Source organism: Emydura macquarii, unplaced genomic scaffold (genome assembly GCF_026122565.2).
Source record: "Emydura macquarii macquarii isolate MOO-44397 ecotype Brisbane River unplaced genomic scaffold, CSIRO-AGI_Emac_v2 contig_2734, whole genome shotgun sequence".
In the NCBI taxonomy this organism is placed as follows: domain Eukaryota; kingdom Metazoa; phylum Chordata; order Testudines; family Chelidae; genus Emydura; species Emydura macquarii.
The window spans coordinates 3,026,465-3,044,784 of NW_027132871.1; the positions used below are offsets into that span (position 1 = coordinate 3,026,465).

The 18,320-nt window shown below is 42.5% G+C and overlaps 1 protein-coding gene across 1 annotated transcript in view; it reads right to left on the reverse strand.

Moving 5' to 3' along the window:
* Positions 1–15,669, reverse strand: part of GLRA2 (glycine receptor alpha 2) — a 151,607-nt gene extending 135,938 nt beyond the window's left edge. Inside the window, exons 1-3 of the mRNA XM_067566161.1 lie at positions 15,543–15,669; positions 15,168–15,379; positions 12,836–12,969 (exon numbers count right to left, since the gene is read on the reverse strand). Of these exons, the coding sequence (XP_067422262.1) occupies positions 12,836–12,969; positions 15,168–15,235 (202 nt within the window). The 5' untranslated portion in view covers positions 15,236–15,379; positions 15,543–15,669. The remainder of the gene's footprint in view (positions 1–12,835; positions 12,970–15,167; positions 15,380–15,542) is intronic.
* Between the last annotated feature and the right edge of the window lie 2,651 nt (positions 15,670–18,320).

Below are 18,320 nucleotides of genomic sequence, written 5' to 3' on the forward strand. Positions count from 1 at the left end.
AAAGAAAACTATACAGTCAAACAGAGTAAAAGTCATAAAGGAATCAAACTGTACCATAGAATCTCTATGGATAGCAATTCCAGGCTTGGATAATAAGACTATAGCAGGAGGAATATGCTACAGGCCGCCTAACCACAGTGGGGGTGCTGATTGTGAAATTCTCAGAGAGATTAGAGAGGCTACAAAACAGAAAGCCCAATAATAATGGGGGTATCACAGGGTAGCTGGTCTCTGTGGATAGACTGAGCCCAGCTCTCCTGGACTGAAGCAGGTGAGCCCAATCCAGCTAATTACAGAGGACTGGGCTACACCTGGGCCTATGAAGAGCTGCTGATAGACAGCTGGGGAGGAAGGACCGAGGCAGGCTGAGTGCCAGTCAGCAGAGGCCACGCTAGAGTGTAGCTAATTCCTGGGTGGGTCCCCAAGGATGCCAGGAGCTTAAGGAAGCAACCCTGTGGCTATAGCTTCAAGAAGGGAGCAGAGCTGGAGGAGATAAGGAAGCTGTCCAGAACTGGAGAGCCAGAGACCACTGGGACAGGTATTGACTTAAGATTGCCTTCTACTTGTTTGTTAATCTTTGTTATAAAAGAATAAACCTCCTTAACTGAGACTGGGTGTGGTAGCCCATGCTTTGAGCTGGGGAGCAGCGGCAGACTCTGGTGGCAGTGGGATTTCAACTATCCCTGTACAGACTGGGAACATGTCACTCAGGATGGGATGCAGAGATAAAGTTTCTAGAGACCATTATTGACTTCTTCTTAGCACAGTTAGTCCTAGAACCCACAAGGGGAGAGACAATTCTTGATTTAGTCCTAAGTGGAACACGGGATTGGGTCCAAGAGGTGAATATAGGTGAACCATTTGGAAATAGCAACCACAATGTAATTAAATTTAACATCCTTGTAGGGAGTAAAATACCAAAGAAACCCACCATAGCACCATTTAACTTCAGTAAGGGGAACTACACAAAAATGAGGAGGCTAATTAAGTGGAAATTAAAAGGAACAAGAGTGAAATGTCTGAAAGCTGCATGAAAGCTTTTTTAAGAACACAATATTAGAAGCTCAAACTATGTGTATGTCCCAAATTAAAAAAAACAAACCAGTAACAGGACCAAAAACAAAAATGCCACCATGGCTAAATAACAGAGTAAAAGAGGCAGCTAAAGACAAAAAGACATCTTTTAAAAACTGGTCAAATCCTAATGAGGAAAATAGAAAGTGTGGCAAATCAAGTGTAAAAGTTTGATTAGGCAGTCCTAAAGAATTTGAAGAGCAACCAGCAAAAGACACAAACCAAAAGCAATTATTTAAAATACATCAGAAGCAGGAAGCCTGCCAAACAATCAGTGGGTCCACTGGATGATCGAGGTGCTAACAGAGCACTCAAGGAAAATAAGGCCATTGTGGAGAACTAAATGTATTCTTTACATCGGTCTTCACTGCAGAAGATGTGAGATTCCCACACCTGAGCCATTCTTTTTAGGTGACAAGTCTGAGGAACTGTCCCAGACTGAGGTGTCAGTAGAGGAGGTTTTTGAACAAACTGATAAATTAAACAGTAAGAAGTCACCAGGACCAAGTATTCATCCAAGAGTTCTGAAGGAACTCAGATATGAAATTACAGAACTATTAACTGTTGCATGTAACCTATCGCTTAAATCAGCCTCCATAACAGATGACTGGTGGACACCTAACGTGACACTGATTTTTAAAAAAGGCTTCAGAGGCCATCCTGGTTACTACAGGCAAGTAAGCCTAACTTAAGTACCAGGCAAATTGGTTGAAGCAATAGTAAAGAATAAAATTATCAGATATATAGATGAACACGATATGTTGGGGAAGAGTCAACATGCTTTTTGTAAAGGGAAATCATGCCTCGCCAATCTATTAGAATTCTTTGAGGGCATCAACAAATGTGAGCAAAGGTGATCCAGTGGATATAGTGTACTTGGACTTTCAGAAAGTCTTTGACAAGATCTCTCACCAAGTCTCTTAAGCAAAGTAGGCAGTCATGGGATAAGAGGGAATCATGAATCAGCAACTGGTTAAAAGGTAGGGGAAAAAAGGTAGGAATAAATGGTCTGTTTTCATATAGGAAAAAAGTAAATAGCAGGGTCCCCTAAGGATCTGTACTGGATCACATAAATGATCTGGAAAAAGGCATAAATAAGTAGGTGGCAAAGTATGCAGATTATACAAAATTACTCAAGATAATTAAGTCCAAAGCTGACTGTGAAGAGTTAACAAGTGGATCTCACAAAACTAGGTGATTAGGCAAGAATATGACAGATTAAATTCAATGTTGATAAATGCAAATTAATGCACATTGGAGAACATAATCCCAACTATACATACAAAATGATGGGGTCTTAATTGGCTATTACCACTCAAGAAAGAGGTCTTGGAGTCATCAAAGGCTATTAGCCAAAAATGGTCAGGGATGCAACCCTGTGCTCTCTGGGTGTCCCTAAACCTCTGACAGCTGGAAGCTGGGACTGGATGACATGGGATGGATCACCCAATAAATATGGAGGTTACTTACTGTAACTGGAGGTTCTTCAAGATGTGTGGTCCTTATCTGTATTCCACACATGTGGTATGCATGCTCACCATGCACCCAAGTCTAGAAATTCTTCAAAGCACGTGTCCGTTGGCCCACACATACACATTAGCTCTCCTTGTGCTCTCAGCCATGAGTGCAAGAGGCAGTGTGGGTTGAGGCTTCCCCCGTTCTTCTTTTTGCCGCAAATCCAATAGGATCCAAAGCAGAGGGGATGGATGGTGGGTAGTGGAATACAGGTAGGGACCATACACCTTGAAGAATCTCCAGTTACATTTTTTCAAGTGCTTTTTTCAAGTGCTGGTCCCTCTGTATATTTCTCACGTGGGTGATTGGCAAGCAATGTTCAGACCGGGAGATGAGTGCGAGGAAACAGGTAGCAAAAATGCTTGCAATACTTTTGATCCCACTGATGTATGTGCAGCCAAGGCATGAACTAGGGTATAATGTGTTACAAACATGTGGATGGAACTCTAGGTGGCTATTCTGCAGATGTCCTGCGCAGAACTTCAATAGGAATGTCATGGAGGAAGCTTGTGCTTGCATGGAATGATCTGTGACACCCCCAGGGAGAGGAAGTTTTGCTATCTTGTAGCACTCTAAAATGCATCCCAAAACCCACTTACAAATCCTCTGGGAAGATATGGTTTGCCCACACATTTTCTCTGCTATGGCAATAAAACGTCTTGATGATTTCCTAATGGGTTTGGTTCTTTGCAGGTAGAATGCCAAGGCATGCTGAACATCAAGGGAGTGAAGTCTCTTGTCTTCAGAGGAAGCATGGGGTTTCAGAAAGAAATACAGGCAAGTATATTGTTTCATTGATATGGAACTCAGAAACAATCTCAGGGAGAAATCTAGGGTGTAGTCGGAGAAAACGTTTCTTTGTGAAACATTGTGTAAAGAGAATCCGCCATGATAGCTCCAAGCTCACCGACTGTCCTGTACAAAGCGATAGCTACTAAGAATGCCACTTTCATGCACAAGTGGGTCATGAATACAGTTACCAGAGGTTCGAAGGGTGGACCTGTGAGCGTTGACAGGACAAGATTAAAGTCCCACTGAGGTGTAGGTTTTCGCAGTGATGGGAGGGTCCTGATCAGACCTTTCATAAATCATATTGCAGCAGAGTGAGTAAAGATGCAACGTCCTTCCACCAAGGGAGGAAGACACTAATTGTTACGAGGCGTAATAGTGAGACCTGAAGTCTTCAGGGACAAGAGATAGTCTAGGATAACCAGGATGCTTATGGTATCTATAGAAGGTTAGTGGAGTTGTGCCCTGGCCAAAACGCATCTCCATTTGGCCAGATGGGAGGTTCTAATAGAATCCTTTCTACTTTAGTTAAGGATCTTCTGAACGGGGGCCACACATGACCATTGTATTTCCCATGCCAATCCAGACACTAGGCCATGAGATGGAGTGAGCTCAAATTGGAATGTTTGCTTTTTTCCCTGGGTTAGGAGATCTGGGAATGGGCATATTCTGACTGGTGCATGGGCAGACATTACTGGAAGTTCCGTGAACCAGAACTGTCTGGGACAGTAGGGAGCTAGAAGAATGATGTTGGCTCTGTCATGACATATCTTCCCTATGACTTGTGGAAGTAGAGGGATGGGAGGAAAGGCATATCTGAGGCTGTTTGTCCAAGGCAGCAGAAAAGCATCGCCCTGGGAGTTATGACCCAGGACTCCTCTAGAACAATTTAAGCAGGGCTTTCTGTTCATTTGGGACACAATGAGGTCCCATAGTGGAGTACCCCACTATATAAATGTACAGGGGTTCTCCCTGGCCCAGATCAGGGAGGGGCCTCATAGCCTTCTCCATCAGGTGCTTTCATAGGTGAAGCTCCTGGGCTTCTCAAGTTCTGGGTGGTAAGGAGCAATAGATATTGCACTTTGCAGAGACATGCAACTCACCCAGACAGTACAGACATCACTGATGTTCTTTACTGATGGAGAAGGAGCAAGAGCAGGAGATGCAATTCTTGAATCCCAGGACTCTGGGCATAGTCCTGGAGCCAGGGAGGGGTCCCCAACTGGGGGAAAAGAAATACTCTGTGCTAATTATAAACTTTAAATACTAACTACTAAGCCAAGCTATATAACTAGCTACAAATATTTTCTTTCTTTGCAGTACAGAGTGAAGGAGGACACAATTCCAACTCAGGCCATTCAGTGGTAAGAAGGAACTGGAGAGGCATCAACCTGCACTGCCTCTTACACCCTTGGTTGGGATCACAAGGAGAGCTACTGTGCATGCGCGGGCCAATGGACACTGCTTTGAAGAATTTCTGGACTCAGGCACATGGTCTGCATGCATATGCCATGTGTGGAATACACACAGGGCCCAGCAGTCAAAGAAGAATGTCCTGTTCTGTCCATTCCCTCGGAAGCATCTGACACTGGTCACTGTCGGAAGACAGGATACTGGGACTGCTGAACCATTGGTCTGATCCAGTATGGTCTTTCTTATATTCTTCTGTATACGTAAGTTTATATATAAAAACATAAAATACATTATATATATCTATCAATTGTATGTGTTTTCTAAGGCAACCTGAACACATCAAGATGTTAGCTGAGTGAGTCACTCTAGTGCGTCAGCTTCCATTGCATGAAATATTTACATCTATGCAGGACATTTAGCAATTTGATATGATAAAAATAAAACAATCTAAATAGAATTTTATCAGAACATCAATGTATCTTTCTTTGATATCAAAGATCTTGGGTTTTGCTTTGACATTATTTTTTTGGTAAATTCCTTCTGTAGTTTATGTTGCAGCAGCAGGCCAATATGCCATGGCAACAGTCAAATCCAGTAATATCTCTTCATTAAATCACTGATTCTGAATAAAGGAAACACACCATAACGACAATTATCACTATCAATCCATGGAACTCTCATTGGCCACACTGGTCTATTGGAAGAGAACCCTAAATTAAAGAGAGAGATGGGCACAGCACATAAGCCCCCACAAATGCCCTTGCAGACTGTATACAGGAATTCAAACAGAAATAGAACAGAGAGTGTTCCTTGCATAGCTACAGTAAATAGGTTTATCAAATAAAACATCAGGTGAACTGGGCATGCCAACAGACTGCGGCTGGATAGCATTCCCTTTACTATGTTTCACACAAAGGATACAACAATTGTTTATGAATAATTTGTCCTGATATACAGCCAAATTTGGCACTCAGATATGCACACAACTTCATCAGAAATCAGCTGGAAGTATTTCAGGGCAGAATATTCATGGCAGATAACATTTATCCCCATAGCAGTGTTCCACCTAATGCTCACAGGCAATGGCAGCATACATATAGAGAGGATGATGGCCTGGCCACGTTCCCAAACTGACAGATCATTGGTCCAGCCATTCACCTACTTCTCAAAGGAGAATCCTTCCTAGTTACAATGTGGATACACTGGCTGAAGGGTGATTTGCGTCCTTTTGCTCCTTTAACACACCCCGTGGAGACAGCACAGGATGTTGCTTTCTGTTGGCTTTGACCTTTATGGATCTTGAATGGTGTGGCAAATAACCAGTTTTTGAATAGTGTTTTTTCTGGTCTTATGAGGGAAGCTAGCTGTTAGCCATTGAAATCTGGGCTTATGAAGGTTGCTAACCGTGGTCAAACAAAGCTCTGCAGATTCATAGCCAGTGCTGCATGGTGAGTTTTTCCATTTGTTACCTGAGTTATATTTTACAAGGTATTTTTAAAGGTATTTAATTTAAATTGGCATCTTTTGATTCATGTTGAGTCATCTGCATACAGTGCCTCTTCTTAGCACATCAAGAACTACATTGCCATGTATTAACCATGGCTCAACTCATTCCACTTTCCTTGTAATGTAATGGTTTTTCTTTCTCTTGTTAAATGTTTTTGTAATTTATTCCTGGTACATGCAGTGGACAAACAAGTAAACAATGGATTCAAACATGAGGGAAAATCTGACACTTGGTGCCAAGAAGTTAGAGTATTAAAGTGCATAAGCCATTTCCTGTAACAGTTGTCAGGCTAATTTATAGTCCATGTTTTTATTATTCAGATTTAAACCCACTGACTAAGCATGAAAATGACATTACACAATTATAATCACAAAATACTCTTTCATAACTGCAGCCATTACATGCCCAAACTTCATCTCTCTTCACATAACTTCAGTGAGTGTCACATGTGCTCTTGTCCCAGAAACAACAGCTTTTGGGCAAGACACCACACAATAAATTGCAATAACAGCACTGCAATCTGGTGAAAAAGAAAAATGCGCTGCTGCTGAAATCCTAAATGCAAGTGCATACAAAAAATGGAAAGATTCTTTAATAAATCATGACTTAAAAGAAAACAGCTAGATGTAACTATAGCTATGAACATGCAGTTTAACAGCATCACTGTAACCAATATTGTTGATCTCTTCTATGCCAAAATAGAGTGTACAATTAGAGACAATGGGGACAAATCCTCCACACCCCCTGCCAAACACAGACCCCGCACCCATTCCACTTGCTTAATGCTGTCCTACAGCTCAAAGCAGGCAGCTAATCATTTTAGTCAGTCAGATGGGGATGCCCCTGGCACAACTGGATTGAGACCTTCACTGTCTCCTGCAGAAGCACCAGCAGGACTGGTCCCAAGGCATGTAATAAAAACACTAAAAATACTATTTTGTTTTAAGGATTTTGCATTATCAGCCATTCTGAGTCACTGGTAGAGCCTGGTGCTTTGCTGAGCCTCATGATCCTTTCAGGAAGTAAGCTGAGGCTAATGGAGTAAAGCTGAAGGTTGATGGTGCTAGTGGGCTGGCAAGAACATTACGCTCAACAGCCATCATGAGCCAGTGGCTGTGAGAAAAATAGATTCACCAAACTTTGTGCAGGGAGATGTATGTTACTTCCCACTGCACCTGCTAATTCTCCTGTGCCGCAGAAGGGAATTGTCTTGTGAGATCAGCCTGTGAGAGAGTTCCTGTATTTAGTGCCACCCCTCTCCCCAGAATTTCCGCTTAGGGAGCAGCTTTAGATTACAGGGTTCCATAGAGGACTCATTGGCATAGGCTACTGAGAAGATGCATTAAAACATCTTCTGGTCTCCCAGACCACCTTCCTTTCTTATCTAGTACTGCCCACTTGTGGGGCTGTCTTTGTCATCCATGTTCCTCCCAACAGAAGGAAAGTTACACAGCCACCGGGTCCCTGCATCTGAATTCATGTCGACACAGCCAGGCTGAATATGATCAACTGTGAACTGATCATATCATAGTTCTCAATCATGAGAACTCTTGGGAGCAGGTATGCCAGTGATTAGTCCCCTCATGGCTGTACCTACCCATATTTTCCCTTAGGTGTAACTATTAAGTACACTAGAGCGAGCTGCTCCCGACTGGCAGTATGAGTCATTGAAAATCCTAATATAATCCTAAAGCATTCACTGAATTGTGTATGAGCATCTATGTCTTCCCTTCATTCTGAACCAGAGCCTGAATGTGTGTAAATCCATATAGCTCCTCTGAAATGAGTGGAGCTGTGTCCAGTTACACCAGCTGAGGATCCAGCACCCTATCTCCACTTCCTTTCCTACCATTGTCCCTTCGCCTCACCTCTGATCTTTTCTGCATGGATCTGGAGATTTGCTCACATGGGTGAAGGCTGTGTTCATTTTTTTTCCTACTTCGTTCGACCTCTGTGTACAGGTGCTGAGCAAACAATGGGGATGAAATCCTTGCTCCATTGAAGTCAATGAGAGTTTTACCACTGACTTCAACAGGGCCAGGATTTCACCCAGCACAATACTAACATTTTGGCTGGCTCTTCACACAGCTTTCAGCAGTGCTCAGCAGACTGGGATTGAACTATAGTGGGAATCCATTGCAAACTTCTGCTGAAAGAGTGTCAGGTGTGTTCTTTTCTACTGCATTTTGTGGGACTGACATATCGATATGACTGGCAAGTAGCTTTTCATATATGATTTGCTGTAATGTGTGTTTACATTTTAAATTTGCTTTTAGACTACACAGTTGTAACAAAGGGAAATAAAAAAAATATTAAAATGACTTTAAAAGTTAACTGCCAGGAAATTCTAATTTTAGGCTGCCACTCTGTGACCCACATGACCCATGTTGTGATTAAGTTGTTGAAATGCATGGGCTTCATGGTATTGCGTGTGCTTTTGCACATCATTTTGAATCAGCCTCAGGTGAACAGGTGGTAATCCAGGCCGGAACACTGCAACACTACTTCATTATCTCTTGTTCTTGTCTAAGAGAAAGTATATCCTTGGCTGCTATCCCTAAGAAGAATGAGGTAAGTTAAACAGAAAGCTCCACTCTGCACTCAAAATGTCTTTGTTTATGTAATTTAAGACAGGACTTTAACATTATGTTAGTGAACTGTGTGCGCCGAACAAATTGCACGTATTATTCTTTAGTAGAAACGAGGCTCTCCTGACAAGGCAGCTAAAAGAGCAAAACATCAGCTTGAGCCACTGCACCTGATCTAATGCTGACTTGAGTCAATGGAAGGATTCCCACTGACTTCGATCAGAATTGGATTGGGCCTTTAATTATATAAACTAAAATATGGTGTGATAGTCATCTCACTGGCCTTTGTTAAGCTATTAGGACCATCAAATTAAGTAAAATGCAAAGGTAAGTTAAAGTACAGGCCTCTTAGGGTATGTCAACACTGCATTTAAACACCCGCAGCTGGCCTGTGTCAGCTGGCTCAGATTCACAGGGCTCAGGCTAAGGGGCTGTTTCATTGTGGTGTAAACGTTCAGGCTTGGGCTGGAGCCCGAGCTCTGGGACCATCCCCCCTCGCAGGGTCTAAGTGTTTGACTTACAGGGCTCTAAGCAAGGAAATTCTTAGCCACTCTGTTCTTAGCTCACGCTGTGGTGCCCATCAGGGTGACAACCACTCTCACCCTCTGGTGGTTTTGCACACAATCTCTTATTAGACCTATAGGAACTGGAAAACAATTTTCTATTGAAAATAATGGCAAATGGCAGTGATAATTTATAAGGTCACTTGCGTATAAATGACTGCACTGAACAGTATTGCTGCTAAAAGAGCTAAATGTCAACTTGTGTCATCAGTGGCTGATATTTAAATTATTTAATATTCACCTTGTTGCTTTCATTTAATCCATCTGAATTTTCTATTCAAGAATGCAAATGAGAAAAATGTGTTTATTTGGATAAAGCATTTTGCTTAAGTGAACAATTATTTTTCCTTTACACTAAAGTGAATTGCCTTTTTGTCAGAAGTTAACCAAATAGCTATCTGTTTTCCAGTGACTCAGCCTTTGAAACCTGTCATATAAATGTATTTAAATTAAAGTACATTCAGTAGCATAGAATAAGAGGATGCAATAGAATTGCCTTCTTCATGAATTCAAGAATCTTTTCTGACAAAACAAAAAATGCCAGGTATAGCCCAGAAAAAAAAACCTGTGTGATTGAACTGTTATTGATATGAAACAAAAGTAATCTGGATGAATGCATATCCAAAGTACTATAGTTCACAGTTCCTTTAATATTTATGTATTCCATAACCTATAATCAAATAATAGATTTAAAAAAAAAAAAAAGACTCTTCATGCAAATGCCTTTTTGGCTTAAAAAGTGCTCAACTATACAATTTAATCAATAATGTAATAATTTGACATTTTACACTTTAATACATTTCTGTTACTTTGAACATTAATATTGTATTGATGGATCCAATCACAAAAGCAAACTAAAATAGAGCAGCAAAATCTTAGAAACTAAAATGTATCTTGTAACGTGATCATAATACTGAACTCAATACAAAAACACCTTACACTATTCAGATTAATAACAGAAATTCACTATGATCCTCCCCACAAGCCATCTGCCTATTTGTTTATTTACTTTAAGGGGAAATTATGCAAAAATAGAAAGACAATGCTTTCTACTTGTACTTTTTGGAAAAGTTTAATATATTTGGGCATTGGCCAAAATTGTGTTTTTCAGCTAATTTTCTGGAACCTGGAATATAGAGTAAATAGGCCAACAAGCCTGGCTATGGTTATTCAGGGTTTTCACTGGTGATGTGACATTCAAAACTCCATGCATAGCATCTTAACTTTCTATCATCAAACATGATGGCTTTATAGAGAAGATAGAAACAGATGAGTTCACCTATTAGAACCGTCACAGAAAGATTTAGAAGAAGGGAAGTTGTACCAGTGCTGAAGCTTAATTTCGGATTTCAAAATGCCACAAAGTGCAATTCTGCTCTGAAAAATGGCTTTGTGAAAACAGCATTGGGGGGGTTCTATATTTATCATCATCCAGGGCTAAACTATGCCTTGCCGGTACAGTCCTTCTTTGGCACCCCTGGGAAGCCTCCACTCTCCTGGGGAAACATTGGAAGTATCTAGTCTCAGGCACTGTGGAATGGAGTAGCATGCCCTCTTTTATAGGATGTAGCCTACCCATGCAGCAAGTCAGCTCTGCTTACTAGTGCATTGAAGAAGCAGAGCCACAAGATCTGTCTGCTCCCACCCTTCTCCCTTAGAGGTGTTACATGCCCTCATGGAGTAGAGAAGAGGCAGTCTCTGTGCACCCTTGTGTATAGAGATTGCTATTGTGTCTGGTTTTATGTACACAAAGCATAGCATGGGATGGCTTCTTGCATTCTCCTTCCCAGCTACACACCCATGTAAAGGCTAGGCAGAATCTGTCCTTAACAATTATTTATTTGTTCAGTTAAGGACAAATTCTGCTTTCCTTTGCACACTATCAAACTTCACTGAAGTCCATGTGACTGCATGGGGTGTGAGTGAGAGCAGAAGATGATTTGGATGTGTTTTTTACTACTAACAACACAGCCCCTGCTACAGAAAAGCACTTCAGCACATGCTAAACTTTAAACACATGCTTAAATACCATTTAAGTCATTGCCCAAGGGCTTTTCTGAATTTTGTTTGTCTGGCAGCTTCATAAGCTTTATTTGGAATATAAAAGTCACACTGGCTTCTTCCTGGCTCATGCATCATAAACAGTAAAAACAGATTTCACATTCCAAATTCTGCAGTTTGCACAGGAGGGAGTGAAGGCAGAAATTGGTTCTTGATTTGAAATGTAATGAACATTTTTGTCATTGATGTGTGAGCTCACTCTCTCATATTAGTAGCATCCACTGGCTGAACAACCATCTTTCATTTCACTCTCATACGAATAGCTTTCATTGCAGGGCCAAGAGGAGTAAAAAAGTAGTAAAAAACCCCAAACCATTTTTGTCACCAAAGCTAGCAGATATGAATCTGAAATACACACAGGGGAGCAGACCAATTGAGGAAAAAAGTACATTTTCACATAGTTACTTTTCTAAGAATCACTGCACTTTGAGCATAGAATTCTTTGTAAAAAAAGAAAAAAAAAATAGGTAGTTAGGTAGAACTGTAGAGCTCTCATGCCATTCTAAATGCCTAAGAGAAAACTTGATCTCCCCTCTCTTCTTGTCTGGGGACCAAAGCCTGAACTCACTGACATGGATGTTGAATGAGCAAAAGCAGCGGTAACACTGCTTATGCACTGACAAGTGGTCCAAGCTGCGGAAGCCTCAGCATCTATGTGCTGATGCTTAGGTGTTTATGGCGATTCTCCACACAGCAATGCAAACAGTGAGAGAATGAGGGCAGGGCAGGGAGTGGCCAAGCAAAGCACAAACCTAGGTAACCCTAAATCAACATATGAAAGGAGAATTGGGCTATGTCCACTCCCTTATCCCATAGCCAGCAGTGGCTGGAAGAAGCCTACTATATGGGTACTTGGCCCCTAATTCCCTCAACTCCCTCAAAGTTTTAAATGAGCACAGCAGCCCTTTGTTTGGGCTTTGCTTGAGAGTTCAGGATTTGGCCCTGTATGTCTAGAAACTTCAGAAATCAGCAAATCCAATTGTTTTAGTAAGGGAACCTGGAGCACTCTTCTGTTTATTGTTTAGATCAGTAATTAGAGAGGTTTTCAGAAATGACTTCTAGCAAAACCAAAACCTGATCCTTTACAAATATTATTGTAATGTCTGGCTACATTCCAAAAGAAGCTCCATCTTAAGCACCAGGGGCCTGATTCTCCACTGTGCTTCTCCACTTATATGCCAATGGAATAATTTATTTCAAGAGAATGATTTTGCTGTAAAACTGGAATAATGGAAAGGGGAATCAGGCCACAGATGTGGTTATCAAAAATCCATAGTTTGTCAAGAAGACTTCCAATTAGTTTATCAATAGAAAGAGAAACTTACCTTTAAAATTTGGTCTGATTCTTGCATCATACCCTGATGTCCTTCCCATCAATTTGTCCAAAAAATCTGAAGGAGACAGGGTCTGTGAGGGGGATTTTCCAGATCTGGAATCATGTTCTTTACAGAAAGCCGCCCTAAACAAATTATTAGCCACCATTAGCGACTATTCAGCTTTCATTGCCTTTATGTTTGGGGAGAAAATTACCATTGTCTTAAAAAAAATCTTCATCAAGACACTGACTGTATTAATGAATAGATGGGTAGAAAAATATATCCTTGTTTTCATCAGAAAACTTTATTTTAGAAGTGAAAATAAGTTTCAAGTAAAAGAAATATATCAGTGCATCACAATTTGCTCTTCAGAATACTTATACTACAAAAATTTATTAAAAATGTAGGATTTTAAATAGATGTCTTCAACTTATCTGCATTATTTAAGGCATTCTCCTGATGATTTTGATATCCCAGTTCATGTTATTGTGTGAGTCACATGCATGCTACTGAAATCATTTTAAGTTGGTTCTTAAGGTGACTTCAAACTTCCATACAATGACTGTCAAATCTCATCACACAACAGTAAAAATTGTTGATTTTGTTAATATCCAAAACAAAACAAAAACATAGGAACAGCAATAGTCTTTACAGATTGCATCTAAATTGGTTTTAAATGGTGTTAATTAAAGACCCCATTCTTTACCAGCTGTATGTTTATTTTCTCTGAAAAGGGTTTAAGAAGCAGACACATCTGATTTTAATCTTCTACCAACCCACAGCGAGCAATGATAATGGCCATTGCCCCCATCTTTCCCATCAATTTGTATTTATATCCAGACTTTTTCCGAATAGGTCTGTGTCTTGAGGTTAACATTAATTTAATGGTACCATCATGCATTTGTAGTTTTGTGCATATGGCATATTCAATATTTCAGGTGAAGGGAATCTCAGATGGTTGTTCCCTAGAAAAATAAATTAGAAGCACCTGAATACATTTGGACTGCAGAGACATTAATTCTGTCTTAATAATTATTAAATCAGTGAGTTTAAAATATGTCTAATTCTGTTGGTTCCTAAATTATCTGGTTTTTTAAATATATTTTAAAAGCATCTCCAAGAGGTATCAGAAGTAATTTGGTCACTATTTCTTCTACAGTATTGGTGTATTTAAATATGTGCCCAAAAGACATAATTCACTTTGAGCAGTATGTCTTGTTACTATGTTTATCATCAATGTGTGTGTATTCATCTGTAAAAATAGCCAAACAAACATGATTAGCTGAAATTTAAAGCAAATGAATCCTATTTCCCCCCACTAAAACATTAGAATTGTTAGAATAGTATATTATCTTCAACACTTGTGATATTACCACCATATTCTGCAGCTTTCATTTTTCTGACAATGACGCGATAATGATTTGATATCTTGACTATATAACAAAAATAGAAATTATTCCCAACTTAATCGGTATAAATGTAATATAAAATAATAAAAAGTGGGTAGCCATGCAGTTCACTTATTTGGAATGATCTAACACAAATCACTTGTGTTTCCACTTGGAACCACCAGTACTGAGTGATGTGGTCATCCCAAACTTGTGAATATAAATAATATTTCACTCTGTCACTGTACACACATGCATTCACACACACTTTGTATATGTACACATGTATACATACACACACAAAACAAAACATATTACATTAATGAAACTCAGGCGAACCATTGGTTTGACAAATAACCCTCCAGTGTTTTTTGGAATGGTAAGGAAAGCTCAATAACTGAAGCAATATCTCCTCTCTTCTTTGAAATTTCAGGGACATTCCTATGTATTGCTGCTTGAAGTAAGGAGTGTAAAGGAATTATGAATTGGTCCAAGGTTTTCCCAGATTCAGAGGGTTGGTTCTCTGGATACAAATAACCACATCTCTGACAAAACTAGTTCAATCATTCCCACAGCTTGCGGGGAAGGGGGGGGGGAGGAGGGAAATAAGGCAACCTACTAAATAACTTCCAGAGGGAGTGGGGAGACTAAACTCCATTCCAAAAGGAAAAACGATTAAAATGTTTTTCAGCTATGTAGAGCTTATTAATGTGTCATTGTAAAAATAAGCCTTTAAATCAGAGAACTGGAAAATGTATTGCACAAACTTGGGATTTTTTTTGTGTGTGTTACCAAGCAACGGGGCTCTTCCAGTGTAAAAGGTATTGCCTATATAAAATTAATATGAAATACTCTCAGACGTAGCAAATAAACTAGGTTAATGTAATGTGGTTGCTCATAGTTATGTTTTCCACACCTTTTGGTAAATATCAGTATACAGTTATTTCACCTACCTGAAGTGGTTTGTCTCTAAGAAAAATGCAAACAAGGCTGTCAAAATTTTCACTAGCTGCCCGTTCATTCCTCCTGTTTTCTGTGATGATTATGGATAATATCCCAGAAATGATTCCAGAGAGAAGCAGGGATAGTACCTTGTGCTGTCTAGATTCCCAAATCCAGCAATAATTTGATTTTCTTGAAAATCAAAAAGAGGCGATCTGGATTTCTACAAGTTGGGGGTAAAAAATAAGAAGTGCCAGTCCTCGGAATCATGGTCAGGTCAAACCCAGGCTCATCCCCAGCAGCCAATGCAAAAGAGACAAAGCATCGGAACTGGTGGTAACCCCGGCTGCTTTTACTGAAAGATGGGGGGGAAATTGCCCTGCTACCTTAAGAACATCATGCAAAAGGAAATAACTGCTGCCACGCTGGAGAAGGGTCTGTTGTGGGTTTGTTTTATTTCCCCCTTTGCTTTGGAAATCAGTATCTAGGAGTCGTTGTTGGGGCTGTTTCTTTTCTTTTCCCCCGCCCGGCAGTGAGTTGTAAATATTGCTGTGGAATGATTGGTGTGGGCTGCAGAAACAGCTGCGCTCCTGTGCCGGAATGAGGGAGAGAGACGTGAGCTTGCCCTGCCTATAAATTTCAGCACTTGGACAGCTCCGAGCCCGGCTTGGTGTGCGCATGCATCGGCGGTGGGGTGGGCGGGGGGATCAAGCAGCCGGAACGTGACTCGAGTTCAGAGACGTTTCCTCCCCAACCGGGGGGGGGAAGAGGGGGGCTAACTCCTTTCCCTCCCGGTTCACCCGCATCTGTTCGCCGCGCCGTTGCACGACCCCAGCCCTTGCCCTGCGCGAGCGGCCGGGAGGCGCTCCCCCAACCCCCCCCCGCGCCCGCCGGCAGGGGAAGGGGGGGAGCCAGCCAGATGTTGCGGAGAGAGGGGCGCGCGCCCAGCTGCTGCTGGGCTGGGGGAGGAAGGGGGGAGGGCGAAGGGGCACGGTAGGAAAGCCGGGGGGGGGGGGGGTGCACCGTCATGACTCAGAAAACCCCGTCCCCGATTGGCCCCCGGCCCCGGCCCCTTGCACCCCGCTCCGCCATGCAGCTCCCTCTGCCCGCCGCGCAGCGCTAGAGCCGCGCTGAGCTCCGGCTGGGCGGGAACAGCCCCGCTCCCTCCGCTCCAGCCTGCGCGCGGCTGGGCTCGGCCTCAGCTCCCCCCTCCCGCATCCCTCAGCGGGCCCGGGGCGGGCAGTGCAGCCAGGAGCTCTGAGCTGCGGGGCGCAGGCGAAACCCCGCAGGGGAGAGGCTCGCCCTGAGCAAGGGGAGCCACGCGCCCCCGGGGCCCTGAGCGGGGCACTGGAAGCGGGGAGAAGGGAACCTGTTTACACGGCCTAGGGGAAGGGCAGGGGGGAGGTGGCCTGGGTGGGGGAGGCAGGTAAAGGCTTATGGCTCTGCCCCCCTCCTGAGAAGCAGCTGGGGCCTCCAGTGCTCTAGCCCCAGTGGAGAAGGGAGGGGTAGGGACAGGCGGGGTCACTGCCTAGGGAAAGGGGAGGAAGAGGAGGCCGCCTTGCTAGGCCCCGGTTGGGGGAGTTGCCTCCTGCCCTGGCTCTCCTAGAGAAGAGGCAAACAGTGACATCTTCCCTCAGCGAATTTCCAGGGCCCTGGGGAGGGGGGAGAAAACAGCTGCTTCCCTCGCCCTGGTGGGAAAGGGCAGGCAAGAGCAGCCCCTGACCTCTGCCCAGGTAGCTGAGGGCTGTGGGTGCAAAAGGGTTGCCTGTGGGGCATGAAAGCAGTCCAGTGCTGGGCACAGGCCTCTCACCGGGCAGAAAACACCCATTAGGAGAAAGAGAGAAGAGGCCCCAAGACCTGAGCACTTGTGGGGAAGGGCGGACGAACTCCTCCCCCTCCCCTCCGGGCGTTTGTGGGAGCAGCGAGGGCCAATTTGCCTCTTAGGAGGAAGGAGACAGGTGAAGTGGTTCCATCATCCAATTCACCTCTTCTCTTTCCTTGGATTCCCAGAGAAGGAGAGGTGAAGGGACTCACCCAGGTGGTCAGTGACAGAGCCAGGGATAGAGTCCAGGTCTCTTGACTTCTACTTCAGTGCCCTATCCATAGTGTCTCCCCAGAACCTTATTGTTTGTTTATTTATTGGTTATGTCTTCATGTGGTAAACTGGAGTGAGAGCTGGTGTGATTGAGAACTTAATTTAGGGAAGACATCACCTGGTGCATCTGAAGTACATTAAGAGCCGACATTGGTCATGGATTGAAAACCGTCCTTACACAAAATCCCCTTGAAGCACCCTGGACAGCTGGGGATTCTCCTTGCACAGAGAAATGTCCAGGGAGCATAAAATAGGCTACATTGTTTCTATACTTGCAGCACCCTCCCTCCCAGCACAACAGGTGTTCCTGGAGCAGGAGGAGGCATGGGGAGAGCCTTCTGGCTTCTGGCAATCGTCACTGTTGTGATGGCCTTTGGGAGGTTGTTACAAGTTGGTACAAGTTAGAACAGCCCTCAGGGGCACAGGGCTGAAGCAGTTCCTAACTGGCCCAAGCATTGGGTAAGGTAGAAAGGTAGCATTGTACCACCTCCATCCCTTTTAGGTTCACTGAACAAGGCCCAGCACACCTGAGGATGGAGCCTGTGACTGTCATATAAATAGTTCAGTAATTCCTTTACAGGTACATAATTATTTTATTAAAACCTGTGGTCTTCTCCATGTTAGCATTCTGGAAATCAATCAATGGAGAAAGAAAAGGCCTCTGTCCCCTTTAACACCTTCCAAATAAACAAGTTACTCTTCTTGCTTCAGCTTTATGTCCAGCTATACCTTCCTTCTCCATGGAATCAATTCACTGCAGACACTATTTCAGTCATTTAAATAGATTCCCACAAAATAAATATTTTAAAATGTTCAACACAAAGATATTTCTCATTCCCCTTCATGTGAAAAAAACCACAGTTTATGACACATTTTTTTCTAATGGTTGTAGGCATCTTTAAAAATTACTTATGAAAACCTGTTGCTATCTTCCCAAGTTAGTCAGAGATCAAGGCTATTTAACATTGTTCATTACATGGGAAAGAGCTGTTTTTATTTAGTTAAGTACGGTACCATTCTTTTCTTAAAAGTACACAGAAGGCACAGAAGTTACCAGTCATTGATTTTC